The sequence below is a fragment of the Thermobia domestica genome, chromosome 5 (assembly GCF_964235325.1).
Source record: "Thermobia domestica chromosome 5, izTheDome1.hap1.1, whole genome shotgun sequence".
Lineage (NCBI taxonomy): Eukaryota > Metazoa > Arthropoda > Insecta > Zygentoma > Lepismatidae > Thermobia > Thermobia domestica.
The window spans coordinates 218602283-218618618 of NC_137458.1; the positions used below are offsets into that span (position 1 = coordinate 218602283).

At 36.1% G+C, this 16336-nt stretch overlaps 1 protein-coding gene across 1 annotated transcript in view; it reads right to left on the minus strand.

Annotated features, from left to right (window-relative positions):
* The window catches only part of LOC145685392 (venom serine protease 34-like), a 109425-nt gene extending 97356 nt beyond the window's left edge, over positions 1 to 12069 (minus strand). The window contains exon 1 of the mRNA XM_081757786.1: positions 11983 to 12069. Coding sequence (XP_081613912.1) covers positions 11983 to 12069 — 87 coding nt within the window. The remainder of the gene's footprint in view (positions 1 to 11982) is intronic.
* Positions 12070 to 16336: the final 4267 nt, after the last annotated feature.

Consider the following 16336-nt stretch of genomic DNA (forward strand, 5'->3'; position numbering starts at 1 on the left):
TAGATAAAAGTGGGTAAGATAATTTGGATAGGCCAACTTCACAAACCTTAATATGACACTTCCTTTAAAAAAAAATCATAATAGTAATAATAATAATTTTTAGTTCAACCTCATTAAATAACTAAAATAGATAGGATAGATAAAGTTCCTAATAATTTGGATTTATTTTACGATTTTATTATCCATTAATTTTAAATCCGTCTGAATGTCTAACTATATGTTGAACTATATGGGTCAGAAACATGGACATTATGGAAAAATGATGAAAAACGACTGGAAGCTTTCGGAATGCGGGTGTGGAGAAGAATGGAGAGAATTAGCTGGGTCGAGAGGAAAACGAATGAGAAGGTATTAGAAGTAGTTGGGGAAAAGAACAATTTTAAGTATTATTAAGAAGAAGAGGAGAAGCTGGTTGGGACATTGACTAAGAAGAAACTGTATCATGAGGGACGTGCTTGAGAGTATGGTGGCAGGAAAGGGAGGAAGGGGGCGAAGAAGACAACTTCATGGACAATATCAAAACTGAAAAATCGTACGTGAAGACGAAGAGGTTAGGGGAAGACCGTGGGCATGGAAGCTTCTCACAAGGGAAGTTCGGGAAAAGCACTCGCCTCCAGAGAAACGAAGCATGCCTCTTAAGGGATAAATGCATGCTGATTACAACAAGATAATAAAATTCCTGTACGGTTGAGAACTGTTGAGAGATTTAACTTGGAAGTTTATATGAAGAAATGAGTATATGCGCATTTCAACGCGTTAAGCACAACATTATTAGCAACGAATACAGACATACGAATTGAAATCTATCGGATTTAACAGGAAAAAAAGCTGTTTTGCAATAACTAACGTGTTTGTTAGTTATAATTAGTCATTATACTGTTTAGAATAATGATACGAGATGAGAATTGATCACTGTTAGAGATGAGAATTGATCACTGTTGTTCTTCTCTTCTATGAAGAAATGACGCAGGCAAAATACTTCCTTGCACCATGAACATTTTATATGTGCAATTGCGTTGCATCCATCAAGGGAGCAATTCGCATAACCAAAGCGAAACGCAGATTTGACAGGTGATGCAAAAGGTATATAATTTGTTCGGTAACCTGCCTTGTGGAAAGCAAACTGAAACAGGTGATCAGAACTGATTTCATTAGCATGGACACGAACTTTATTTGATTTTTTCGTTGATAGATCATAACATCTGGCCGACACTTCCAAGGGGTCCTTCACCCTAGCCTCTAACCAGTAAGATTGCAAATGAAAGAAGTGAAGCTAACTGCTTGATAGAATCAATAGATGATTTTGAATTTGTATTTCTTATAGTATTAATGCCCGCGGTATTATCGGAAGTAAATATAGTATCTAAATTACTTCAGGGAAAACTTTGTGATTTTGAAATACGAGTGTCGGCTCTTGAAAAGTGTGTAAGCAACTTACAAGAGAAAAGGAATGACTAGAGTAATCTGAAGGAAGAAACAATTAAACTGTGTGAAAAGTGGAATATTCAGACATCATTTAGATGCAAACGATTCAAAAAGGCCAAACATTATTTTGATGAGTTGTGTGAAGATAGTCGTCTCAGTGACAGTGAATCAAACTTTAGAGTTAGTATCTATATTAAACTATTTCACATACTAAATTTACAGTTACATGGTCGTTTTACATCTTTGCGTGATACAGTATCCAGTATTTTCCTTTTTGTTTCCTGCCAATATAATTCATCTCACTGATGATGAAAGTCTAAGGGCGCAAATATTTCAAACAACTTACAGTTGTAATACTGATTCTTAATTTCAATGGAAGTAATTTGCCTTGGGTAACAGCTGAAATCTGAAATAAGTGTTCAGAATTCTGTGTTTGACCTAACAAGAGTTTTAATTGTGAATATAAGTCATTGACATACAGTTTTCAGAACTTATTACCGCGTATTTGTTGTTTTTGATGCTCCCTGGCTCTGTCAGTTTTGCGGAGAGGTTGTTCTCAAAATTGAAACTCTCGCTGCTGAAAAGGACGTTAAACTCAATCAATCAATCAAGATTGAAATTAATAGAAAACTGTGAGAAGCACAATGGGCCAAAATAGATTAAGTAGTTAGCACTGCTCTCAATAAATGCGGACGAAGCTAAAGAAATGAATGTATGGGAATTAGTAAAGAATTTTGCTGACAGGAAAGCAAGAAGGAAATCATTCAATTAATTCCTGCTACTCTTCATGAAGGCTGACGTCACTGATTGCAAAGAGTTAAGTCCAATTTCCATTCTGAAACTCATTGAATAAATTATATGTATAACAAAGTGGTTTCCATTTATGAATATTTAGGCCTAGTAGTTACATGGATTTAACTCATTATTCACAGATACAGATGGTTGTTTATTATGTTATCTATCATTCCACGAAAAGATGTTAAAGCGGGGGCCCTGGGTATGTTCTTGTTGGGGAGCTCATAAAGCGTAGTTACGCCACTGAATGGTTGGACAAATTATGTGCAGTTGTTTGGTATTTTCTCAACGATTACGTTTTTGCCATCTGTCACCCAACTTGCAATGGACAATTTGTCTCTGAATGGACCCCAGTGATCATCCAGTAGCAAGCTCAAACCATCATGTCAAATATCGTTGCTAATAATGTTGTGCTTAACGCGTTGAAATGCGCATATACTCATTTTTTCATATAAACTTCCAAGTTGAATCTCTCGAAAAGTTCTCAACCGTACAGGAATTTTATTAGCTGATTGTAATCAGCATGAACTGGTCTTTCAAATTGCTTGCTTAGTTTTTCTTCAGGCGAGTGCTTTCCCTTGTCAGTTGCCGTAAGTGACCTCCCAATAATGACAGAATACCTTGAATGATGATTGGATTTTAAAGTAAGTATTTCTATTCCCATGTTATTTAAATCTTTCTTCTTCTTCTTCTTCTTCTTCTTCTTCTTCTTATTATTATTATTATTATTATTATTATTATTATTATTATTATTATTATTATTATTATTATTATTATTATTATTATTATTATTATTATTGCCTGGCGGGATTTCAGCTTTTGAGTTTTGGCCCAGCGAGATTTGCTGCACAAGGTTTTGGACAACGAAATTCTAGCAAGATTCTAGCAAATTCTAGCGAGATTTTGGTTTACAACGTTCCGGCCGTGCGAATTTTATCCGTACATCCGTAAATAAACCTACGTTTTTCGCGCGATAAGTAAGTAAGAACCACTCTGTGACAATTTAGCTTTTGAGTAAAGCAACCGTAACCGGAGAGCACGGTGACTTCGTAGTACAGCAATCTACCTCTGGCGCGCGGAATCCTTGTTTCGATCTCAAGGCTATGAAGTTTATGGTGACCTTGGATTTTCTCTAGGTTCTCCCGTGTCCTGCCACAGTGTTATTTCACCAATTCTTACATAGTCATTCATTTTATTTAATCATCCATGTTTATCTTACAAAACATATCCACGGGATATAAAACTGAAAGATTTACTTTCAGTCTGCGTAACTAATTTCTACAATTGCTTCAAGTGATATGCAGTTAACACGAATTCCACAGAAAATCAAGAGCAATCAAAAACAGGCAACACGTAAGAAAATAAGCATTGCACAACTGACTTACTACTCAAATGCTATTGCTATGAGGTCATGTCTAAAACAAAAAGAGTGAATAACTATTTTAACTGTGAAAACTTCTTACAGGCATGCTAAGGAAATATTCAAGGAAAAGAAACAAAATGCTACGCCATTATTTTCTTGAATTTTACAAACGGATGACCTAAAATTTCCGAAATAGATATAGATGCATGTTTTCTTAAACATGACCATACATTTACACGATAATATGCAAGCAAGCAACTTACCTTCAAAAATGTAGCTGTTGTCAGGATTACGCAGAGTCTCCAGATAAACATTGACTCTTTTTGTGTTAAAAAAAAGCACACTTCTCAAATTGTTTTTGTTGCAGGCAATACGTCTATTGAAAAGAAATATTATACTTGATTATCTTCCCGGAAATTGACACAATGAATGTCGCTAAGAAACGCACAGAAACACGACTGAAGATTTTGCGATTGTAACAAACTTTCTTTCCATTGTTCGTGAACTGAGTATTTGTAAAGAGTGCAATATCGCTTGTTTTCCTTGTTGTCACGAATTATTACTATTACGGCTTTTTACATTTAAAAAAGCCGAACAAGAATGCAAACCGGATGATTGAAAACTTGGACAGTTGTTGCGTAGTAGCTGAAAATATTCCGCACAATTCAGAAAGCAGAATTGTGGTGAAAGGTTTTACGCATGATTTACGTAAAGAAATTCTACTATCTTCAGGTATTGTGTTCAGTTGGATGCATCTCCTTTTGTAATTCATCTAATACAAGATATCGGGAAATGAGTTGGTTCTATATTAGATCATTAGGAGCGTAATTGTGCTGTAATCGATTTGCTATATATTAAAAATAAAAGCAGCTTCAAAAGCGTGTTTTATAACTTCATTAATGCATAATAAAACTTAATGGGGTATCGTCTTGAAACAGGATGGCAATTCAATCAAAGGTTACTGATGAGATCAGCAATCATTTTATTAAGTGCACATGAATTTTCAAGGGACTATGAAACAGAATTTATGACGAACGTTCGTTCTTTCATAAAATGCATATCAAGATTAGTTGAAGACTTTTGTTAAAAATTCAAGCCAAAGTAATAGCCGCATAATTTATTTCTGCAATTATTTCCTTTTTTTTCTGTAATTCGCACCATTCCGCCCTAGATTACACTTCGTACTCCACACAAAGTTTGTTCTCAATTACTGTAACAAAAGGAAGTAAATGTTACATAAAGAGGCTAGTTAGCTATTAATTCCAGATCACTCGAGCATTTTAATCTCCATTAGCATATTATTTAATCAATATGTAAAAAATATCATTTCCGTTTGTGCGTAAATCCACAAAAATCGATGATGACATTATTTCGTTGTTCTTGCAAACAACCATCTGAAACATTCCAAAGGATACTTCACAAAATCATTCAAACTAACGATGATTTCAGAAGATTTCCTCCGCAGAGGGGGTACTTTTAATAAACGGGGGATAAAATTAGTACTACGAAAATATTTTTAACCCAGGTTGAACCTGATTGGAGAAATGCAGCGGTTTAGCTTCGGGAAGTGGAGAATTTCCCCATGGGTCACACACCCTGATATCCCCACTGATTGAAACTGTTAACACTAAATATTTACTAATATTAACCTTCTTTGGTTATCATACCAAGTGATACTTCACCACTCATATTCGTTACTAAATCTGTTGTTTCATTTCAGTGTACCATATGTCTGAGCTGACCGTTATTCAATTCAGACTTTTATGCGATTTTTCTCCTGTATTTATGCATGAACAAGTTAGGTCCTACATCAAACTTATAGTATTCACGTGTGGTTATGATGAATGGCAGCTCTAGCAAAGCAAAGTTACAACTTGTTAAAGCTGAAACTCTTGGGTAAAACGAAATTATTAATTAAATAAACTATGCTGTGAAATATCACAATGATAATAAAATAAATAGCACAACAACAACAACAACAACAACAATAATAATAATAATAATAATAATAATAATAATAATAATAATAATAATAATAATAATAATAATAATAATAGAACTAGGCTATACCGTGTATACCCACGTAATATTCTTATACTCCAGCGTATACTCACCTTAAATATACGAATGAACGAGCGCATACGGGCGTAGAAAACTGTAGAGAGTTTATCTATCAAAAATTCTAGTATTATATCATTAGTGCTATGTCACTGTATTTCGTATAGTTATGTGCTATACAAAATGTATTTCTGTTAACTATTCATTTATCATCTCATTAAACAGTATCATGTGGTTGGCTTTGTGAGTTCTAAAATCGGAGGCTATTCGACGTGGCGAACATCCTAGTATAGTGATGAATGGACATGACATGATGAACTGCAATCTGATAAATGGATAGGAGAAGAATTAAGGAAGATAAATGAGTTTGGTTTTACGTTTGTGAAACTAAGAGTTCAATGTTGAAACCAGAAATAGAGTAACTTCATAACTTCCATCTGCAATAAAGGGATAACGAGGGAGATGGAACCTGTTCATTGGACACTGAATCCATATCAAAAACAGTTTTGTTTGCTATCTCTTACAATTAGTACGGTACTATATACGAATCAATATTGAAGCCGAAAAAAAAAAATGTTATTTCCTTACTATTTCTGGTTTCAGTAGAAGAATGAAGACTTGCAGTCATAGGCGGAGTTATGGGGAACATGAAGACATTGCCCCCCAACTTTTTGACAAAAATACAAATTCCACTTGTAAGACAATAAAAATAAAAATGCCACGGTTGTTTTGAGGGTTTGCCCCTCCCCCAGGTCTGACCACCAGCAGACAATTCCTAACTTCGCTTATGCTTGCGGTACTCGATCCATATCAGAAATCTGATTCTTTGTTGTCTATTATCGTTTTTCGCTCTGGTAATTTAATTAATTAATTCCACAAATTTATTTAATTAATTCCACAAACTTATTTAATTAATTCCATAAACTTTTCAATAGGTTTGGAAACGAAAAATTGCAAAAAGTTCAATAGGTTTGCTCTTTTTATGAGAGATACAAAAAGAGAGAGAACGGAGAGGCTAAAATTATATTTAGGGAAGCAAACTATCCAAAAATAAAATATGTCCCGTTTTTTCTAGTTGACGATTTGGTCACCCTAAACTAGAAACGATATCGGACTGGTGCTTAGTGATAATATGTAGATACCCACGCACATTTTTAATGATATATTATAAGCACGTACATTAACCCGGCGCCATTCTAGAGGGGGGGGGGGGCAAAATTCCCCAAAAAGGGATTCTTGCGGGATTTTTTCTGATTTTCCCCTAAATGCCCTCCCACGTACGTTACGGGATCATGGGCAATGTTCCATTTGAAAGCTGGTTTCTTTCTAAACAAAATCATACATCAACCATGAAAATCGAATCAATATTGCTCTGTCCAGAAATTTTTATTTCAGGTCCTATCTTTTATCTATTACTTGTGTATACACTAGCTGAGCCTGCGCTCTGTACACAGCGCATCATTCATATATGAGCATGAATATCCTTGTTATTCCTCACATCTGTACATGTCTCTTAGGCCAACAGGACAGAAAGTCTGAAGGTGCAAATTTCAAAATGAGACAATGCCTTACCCCCATGTATATATATGACATCTGTCATAAATAAGAGATTTATTAATTTAATAAATCTACCGACAAAAACTATGCACGTATATATTGTCTGACATACACACCACCAAACCTTTCTGAACGTGTTTAAATGTTGTACCCATTCTTGTTCCCGTAGCTCTCTAAGGTATATTTAGTTGTTAATTCGGTCGAGTCGCCATGATCACAAGCATTTGTTAATTTTTCCACTCATATTGAAATCTTCCGCTTTTGCGTTATTACAAACAGGATGAAAAAAAAAAATACTTCACTCTTACGAAAACCACTAAAATTATCAGTTAAAACTGACATACTTTTTTAAAAAGAAAATCTAGATATTAGCCTATCAAGCAAGAAATGGATTGTTTGCTGGTCCCAATTTCTGACACCAAGGTCAAATCGAAGGCCAAATATTTAAAATCTTCCAATTCAAATTTCGAGCTTGTGCTTCTACTCCCAGCTAAAGCTGCGCTCTTCACGACTTTTTTCTCCAAATATCGATTCCGTGATGGGGCTCAGGAAGTCAACACTTACAATTACTTTACTTTTAGGTTGCAGATGAGTTGATTCACTATGGGCTACGTTATTCAAATAAAGTAAAACATTACATTGAAGTTTTTCTGACATTATTAGCGTGGACAGCAAACTGTACAGCGAAAAGAAAAATGAAAAAATGAAGGGTTAACTTTAAAAACCCGCTCCAGTTGAAATACTTATACAGACACGGATAATGACATGGAGAACCAGTCGTATTAACAAATGCTGAAACAAATCTTCAATTATGCGCTTATTCATCTAAAAATCACCTTTACTAACATGTCTGCTCACTAGAAGCGTATCCCCAGCGTGTACGTTAACATATACTTCCGAGAGAATATCTATATCTCAGATTTTGAGTACAGTTTCAAAAGTTCATTTCCGTAAACTGTAAAAGGCAGTGATTACTATGCTAATTACCACAAATTAAATGCAACTTTTGGGTTGCATACACACAAACTACTAGGGAATGAAGACCATATGCTAACAAAGAGTACACTAGAAAATGAAATAACATGTCATAACAAAAATTAAAATAAGATGATAATCCACACAAATGTAGAGGATGAATATGACATGTCCGAACTTGTTCAAGTATGGTGGAAGAAGCTATTTGTTTACTTCTTGGCCAACCGCTAAGAACATTTATAAAACCATATGTGGCTTTGTTGTACACAATTAGTCAGTGGCGGCTAATGTTAGTGTTGCAGCGTTGCGCAACGACCAAAGTATTTCAAGAAAAAATATTATCATCAATAGTAGTAAAGGACAGAAAAATACGTTTTAATACTCGCATATATACACTTTAAATAACACATTTTTTACTTCTATAACTGTCCGTTCCGTTAATCCATTTTAAAAAGCGAAAAATAATCCGTCACAGAGTCTATAATTTATATTGTGTTGCAGCGAGCATACAACAACCAGATTCCTTCAGCGCGGGAATTGGAGCAAATGTTAAGTCTCCTTTCCCCTATCTCAGAAATTAAAGGGACTGGTCGTTGCAGTGCTTCTGCAACACAGCACGATTTCCAGTGAACGAGGTTTTTCGCGCTAAATAAGATTTCTAAATTTTATTTCACTAGCAATTAGTGGAATTTGTTTTTATGCATTCATATTTTTAAATTACAGGACCATACTGAAGCAAATCAATATAATGACATTTTAAAAAAAGTGATTGCATAATTACAAAATAAGAAAGAAAATATCTAGTAGAGTAGAAAACAAATGAAAGTAGACCCGCATTTACAAGTTAATTCTTAGCTTATATTGATAATGAAGGCTTCTTCTACAGTAATTTGTGAATCAAATATTAATAAGTCAGTATGTAGAATCGCCCCCTCACTCTGTGGATAGCCTAATATTTTAGTATATACATATTTCTTTTATAAAATAAGTACATTTTATACTCTTGATAACTTCCACATAAAACTGTATGATGGGGAACGTCACATTGAATTTGGGACTAGTTAGCAATGCTCAGGGGCGTAGCCACGAGGGGGGTCCACTGGGTCGGGACCTCCCAAAAATTTCGAAACTAGACTTTCCTAACGAACTATACTTGTTTAACATAGAAACGACAGGCTAAATCTTTTATTTTGCGCCTCATCATGTACTCTATCTTTTCTTAAAAACAATTGTTCTATTTTTTTTCTAAGAATATAGGTGACAGTTATTACTTATCGTCTTTTCGGATGCAGAATAAGAAAGGTATATATATTGCATAGACGTATCGAACCCCTCCCAACACACATTTCTGGGTGTAGAACTGGCAGGCTGTTTGTTTTGATATTCTTCGACTTTTACCTTCTGTTAGGTATACATGCTGATCCTACATCTGGCGGGTTTCGAGGTTTCCTTTCCAGAACATATGACATTGATAAGCATTGTTTCGCCTCATGTGAAAATATATTGTGTTCATCGTGCATTGCGTAACAACCAAGACGGAGGATTTGGAATGTAGTTTTTTCTTTTACGCACATGTGTGTGTGGTGTTGTATGAATATGTGACATTCGGAATTCATACACCAGTACCTCTTTTGTATCACTGTTTTGGTTATTATTTATTAGATTTAATTTTATTGTGTGCTTTAATTCTGTAAATAATCTACAAATTCTGAATGAATTGTATACCGTGACTTCTATAATAACTTTGCTTTGTAAATAATAATGCTTTCCATCGAAAAAGACTTGACAATAAGAATACCCGAGTTCAACCAACATGTATTAGACAGATTTGCTCCAATCAAAGAGAGGAGAATGAACTTACTAATTAATTAAGGTGATTAATCGGATAAATGTTCTGTATTTTTTTTATTAAAAATAAAAAACAGAATTTTATTTAATTTTACATGTCACATAGCATTTGCATTTAAAGTTATGCTGATTAGTCAATGAGTCCACTTTATATCTTCTGTCTCTTATCGTTCGTACTGCAACACCCGAAACCACAATCCACCGGCCGCCACTGCAATTAGTACATTCAAATTCACGAACGATGACGAACTGAAGTGTACGAAGGTACAGTTGCAAGTAACAACCGTAGTCATAATAATATAGTTCAACTAAACAACGTTGAAAATAGTGGGTAATTACGTGGTAAGTAGAAATTACCAAAACTGAATAGTTTCCATTGATCACTTCGAAATACAGCCAGATGATTAAACTTACAAGAAATGACAAAAATCAGTGAAATTTGGAGTTATAATGAGCATAGTTTGGGGGAAAAGCGAGCATCTCCGGTGGGGATGCTTCAGCTGACTTCTTTGGGGGGACAAAATGTGATTGAGGGGGAAATCCCCCTCATCCCCCCGGTAATTCGCACCCTGTTTTTAATTCATGTATGATCAGTGTTTTCTTTCTTCTTGCATACAGTATGTAATAAGTAAATACATAAACTAATTAACTCTATGATCTATGGAACCTGGAGGTTCAATGCCGCGTTCACAAAAGCTCTCTACTGACTTCTATCCTTAGCCAATTGGATCCAGTTTCTACTTTGTATTCTTATTTTTGCGAGATCCATCTTAATATTGTCCTCCTATCTGCGCACAAGTTCTTCCTAACGGTCGTTTTCCGGCTTGTCTCCCAGTTAAGATTTTGAAAGCGTTCATTCTTTCTTCCATCCTGGCTACATGACCTGCCCACCTGAGCCTCCTAGATTTGATATCCCTAACAATGTTGGGTAAACCGTATAAATTATGTAGCTTCTCGTTATGAAGTTTCCGCCATTCCGTATTCCCGTTTCTCTTGGGTACGAATATTCGTCTCAGGATCTTGTTTTCAAATACTTTCAATCTATGTTCTTCCTTCCTAGTAAGCGACCATGTTTCGCAACCATACAGAACAACAGCCTTGATTATCGTTTTATATATTTTAAAATAAGCTAATACATTACACATACAATCAATTATAATATCAGTGATATATGGTGTTCATTGGGCAAAACACTCCAAACAATAAAAATTCAACTTGGTCTGGAGAAATGGTTATCCTTCGTTTTTCATTATTATTTGGTCATGGAACAAACGCCTAAGATATATGCAACCCTATATACAATTACGTGGTGTTGGAATATATATTAGGTAGCATATGATGCTCTAGTTTTATTTTTTTTTTAAATTTCAACACTTCAAGTGTACCCCTAAAAATGTAATAAAGAAATAATAGCCATGTTTTTTTTAAATAATCAGTTAGAACTGGACAATCTACGCAAAATTTGCAATCGATCAGTGAAAACGTCATCTTTCTAGAGCCTGTATTTTCCGAAATCTCACTGTCGAAAGGACTTGCCACAAACATATAAACGTCCACAAACGTATAGTTTAAAAAACTCCAAAGATGGCAGTACAATTCATTTTCATTTATTTCGGAGAAGGCCTATTAAAATGCAAAGGCTTTGATCAATAATTTAAAATGATAAACTTTATGGAAAAGATCTCTTTAAGTAATTTATTTAAAGTACACATACTTTAAAATACTTGTCTTTGTTATAAACGTGAAATCACAAATAACCGTAAATCAAAGGGTTGAAATCAAAAGTTATAGGTTGGAGCTCAGGCGCTTTAGTTCATCTTCCTCCGAACCTAAGTCCTCTTGTAGTCAGTTACTGTACTAAACTGTGATCAAGTATAGCAAACGTACTTGTGAGATCAGTACAGATACCCTACTTAGGAGTCTGACAGAAGGTTTTCATCTTCTGGAGGATCTTTACTTACGATTTTGAAGGTCATTGTATTCATACTCTGACCAACTCTTTGTCGCTTTGGGACACAGGTTGCTATTTTGGATTTCGAACTTCGCATACGACTTAGGCCATGCATAACGGACTTCCTCGGACAGTATCACAACGTTCATCCACTTCTGCCAAATCTTCTAAAAATGTCTCTTCACCTCCATCTCGTTCTCGCTCACCAAAACGATCTCGAACATCTAGTGCCATAGAGACTGCTACTCCTAAACCTACACGTTCTCGCTTACGCTTGCCAGTACGAATTTCATCTGAAACTAATCTTCATGACTCATCTGTGGATTACACTTCAACAGAAACTTCTGCTACTCCGTCTGCCTCTGTCAATCCTCAACAGCCAACTCTGTATAACTTTCTACTAATTAATTTCGACACTAAATTCAAGACTCCAAAGCATGTCTTCCAGCAACTTATCAAATACGTTCCGCGTGTAGAAATCAGTGAGATTATCTTCCGAAATAATGGAGTCATTTTGAAATCCTTTAACCCGGATTTCCATCGCCATGTGTGGAACAAAGCAACTTTCGAAATTTTTGGCAAAAACGCCAATATAACGCAACTCCAACCCAGACAAAACAAACAACCTCTGCCTCCTCGAAAGCCTCCTATGCTATCAGTAGTCATCAAGCACTGAGTATACAGACACTGAAATCGAGGAAGAACTCAAAGCGGAACAAGTTCAACTACATAAATGTATTCGAATCCGGAATGACAGGGGACCCACCTACCTAGTACGTGTACTAACTCCTGAACAATCTTTTGTCGATCACCTGCTTCTTACAGGGGTATACATTTACAGACGAAGACAAAAGGTTGAACCTTCAAAAACTCCTGCACCACAGTCTAACGTTGTGAACGGTGCCAAACATACAATCAGCATGTGACTAAAGATTGTAAAAATTCTTTGATTTGTGGCTACTGTATCCAAGCCTATACCACTTGGGATTTTCCTAATGGAAATACCAATCCCAAATGCAACACATGCTCTGTTCAACATCCTACTTACAGTTCAAAGTGTAAGGCCAAACCTTCAGTTGATCCTACTCAACCAGAGCTTACTGTACCAATCAGAACGTCTGACCGTCCAACGCACCAAATAACTCGTTAACTCATCCTGTTACAATTGAAGATATGAATAGTTTCTTTACAGTATCAACCCAAAACATTCATCCCTTTCTGTGTACTCATATTCTTAATCAAGTCATGCTTACAACTAAGCAACTATACAACATTCAACTTTATGCTACATATTCTGGTCAGCATGTTCACTTTCAACTTCATCCTGTTTCAGCACCTGTCTAAAACAGAGATGTGCGTCTACGCGTAAAAAACGATAGTTTACGTTTACGTGTCAACTATGCGTAGACAATGTAAACAACGTAGACTATGTAGAATATGTCAACAACACGTAATTTAATATGGCGTCGTGGACAATAAAGGAGCTTTCTTTTGTCGTTACCTTGCGAAATTGCGTACAAAATAAAATGCCTAGACCAGCGAATAGTAACTTTCGAATACTTAGTTTCGTCTTGATGAAGGAAAATGAAAAATATTATGCATTTTGTAAAATATGCAAGAAAAAATTGGCAAATACAACAGATTCAAGACTGAAAGCCCACAGGTGAGAATTAATTTTGTAAATTTCATTATAAAAGCAGTGCTCGAAGTGGAAAATCTAAGGAAGTGGTATGTGCAGAGCAGAGTAAACATACAGATTAGATAATTCCTTCTACTTTTTATGTTAGTCGTTTCCCTAATCTTTCGCTGCACCGAAGTAAAACAACTGAATGAGGAAATATGAACAAACGAGCAACGAAATTCTTCCTTACATTTGATAGTGGTTGTCTACATAGTCTACACGGGAAAAGGTGTAATGTACATTACGTATAGATTACAGTAGACAATCGCGTAGACGTAAAATTATAGTTTACCCACATCACTGGTCTAAAATTATGCATATCATCATGGATTTATCATTTCTGTTTCTAAACATCCGTTCCTTCAACACTCGCAAGGTACTACTCCACACTCTACTGTTGGAAGAAAATATACACGCCTTTGCCTTGAACGAATCATATTTTTTGCCGTACCAACATGTACATTATCAGCCATATACTAGTTCTCGCTGCGATGGTCCACGTGGAAATCGAGCAAACGGCAGAACTTTAATAGGAATACGAAACAGACTACCTCAACGCACGATCACGCATCACTTTCAGGCCCCTCTTCCAGAACACATCATAACTCTGATTTATTTTCCTTCACGTACTCTTATCTTTGCTACTATGATTGTTAGACCCAATGTGCAAATTCCCTTGACATTCTCTCAATACATGGACACCTCGTTTCGTCATTATATTATTATGACTGATCTCAATCTATCCAGCCACACTCTTACGCAACGACGGAACTTCTATCAATTCCTTATGCTGCACACAAATGCCGAACTATGCGCATTACCAAGACATACCCGGCCTCCCTCGAATACAGCACCTGACGCAGTCATTGTCTCCTCTACATTACAACCATTCGTAAACTGTCATGTTCTATCTTCCATTGGTAGTGATCACGACCCAGTTAAATTGACATTACATTTTCCAAACCACCGTCAAGCTTCTGACACGCCACCACGTACCGTTCTGTTATGACCGTGCCGACTGGAACAAATATCCAGAAGATTTGACTACTACCTTATCTATCGTGCCTAATCCATTACATCACTCTGACTTACATAACACGCTTGATGCACTTACTACTGCTATACAACATAGTAGCCATCAGCATATACCCTCGATTAAATCTAATTATGCTCGACCCGCACTTCCTCCACAATATCGCACTCTAGTTGCTCTTGCACGGCAGGCATACCATTAGTATCTTCGCACACGTGATCCAGGGCTTTTACAACTACAGCGCCAATATTTACAGCAAGTTCATAATTATATCATTGCATATAAAAGACGTAATAAGTGGATCCAAACAGTTAACCATCTTGATCAAGAACATAATCCTACCATATTCTGGAATGCCTTTCACAGGCTCTGTGGGACACACTCGTCTCTCTCTTAACCTCTCATCGTCAACCAGACCTCAATACAAACTGATACAGAGAAGGCTAATGTGTTTGCTCAATCATTTCAAAGCATTTTTACGCAACCACTCATTACCTACACTTCTGAACGTTTACGCACTAGAATAAGCAACGTAACAGATCCTTATCAACCACATCTTCGTATTAGTTCTAGTCACGACTTAGTTTCGGATCATCCTCTTACTAGTCCAATTACACCTTTGGAGATCACCCCAGTCTTAGCCAATAAGAAGAATACAGCTCCTGGATTTGATGGTGTAACTCACCGCCATATTAAAGAGGATCCACTGGTGGTTCTGCTCCTATTCTCTGCTATTTATAACCTTATAGTTCGAACAGGTGATTATCCGGCTTCTTGGAAAACTTCAAAAGTCTTAATGTTTCTGAAACCGCATAAAGATAACACCAAGGCAGAGTCTTACCGTCCAATACAACTTACATCTACACTGGGAAAAATCCTCGAACGTATCTAAGTTCGGCGTCTACGTACTCACTTCTTCTACAATCAAATTCCTCTACACCAAACTGGTTTTCGTCCTAACTACAGTCTCAATGATAATCTACTCAAACTTACCACTATTCTTACTAACCACTTCAATAGCATCCAACCTTCCTGTTTATTATTATTTGATTTGGAAAAGTCTTTCGATTCAGTTTGGCACGATGGATTACTTTACAAACTTCATCTTCTACGACTACCATTCGCATATATCAGATTAATTTATTACTACCTCACCAATCGCATAGCATGTTTGCATTAATATTCATCTTTATCTTTTCCTTTTTTCCCACGTCAGCGCTATCGCCACTCCTATATATATTATATGTTCGAGATTTGCCTGTTCTTCCTGACCCTATTCACACCTTTACCTTTGCAGATGATACTGCTGACCTCGCCTGTGGGAAATCTATTCAGCATATCAATACTATACTTCAAGAGGCAATAAATACGTTCTGTGACTGGTGTAATACTTGGCGACTCCGAATCAACTCCACTAAAACACAGACACTTGTCATCATACCATCTGGACACACCAGTGGGGTTCGCCAAAATATATCTCTTTTACATCTTACTATAGCTGGCACACGCATTTCCGTCACACGTACAGCGAGATATTTGGGTGTTATCTTTGATGACCATCTTTCATAGTATGGACACCTTCAGCATCTCATAACTCTGGCGCAAAATAAACTAAATCTTCTGAAGAGATTAGTCGGCACTTCATGGGGT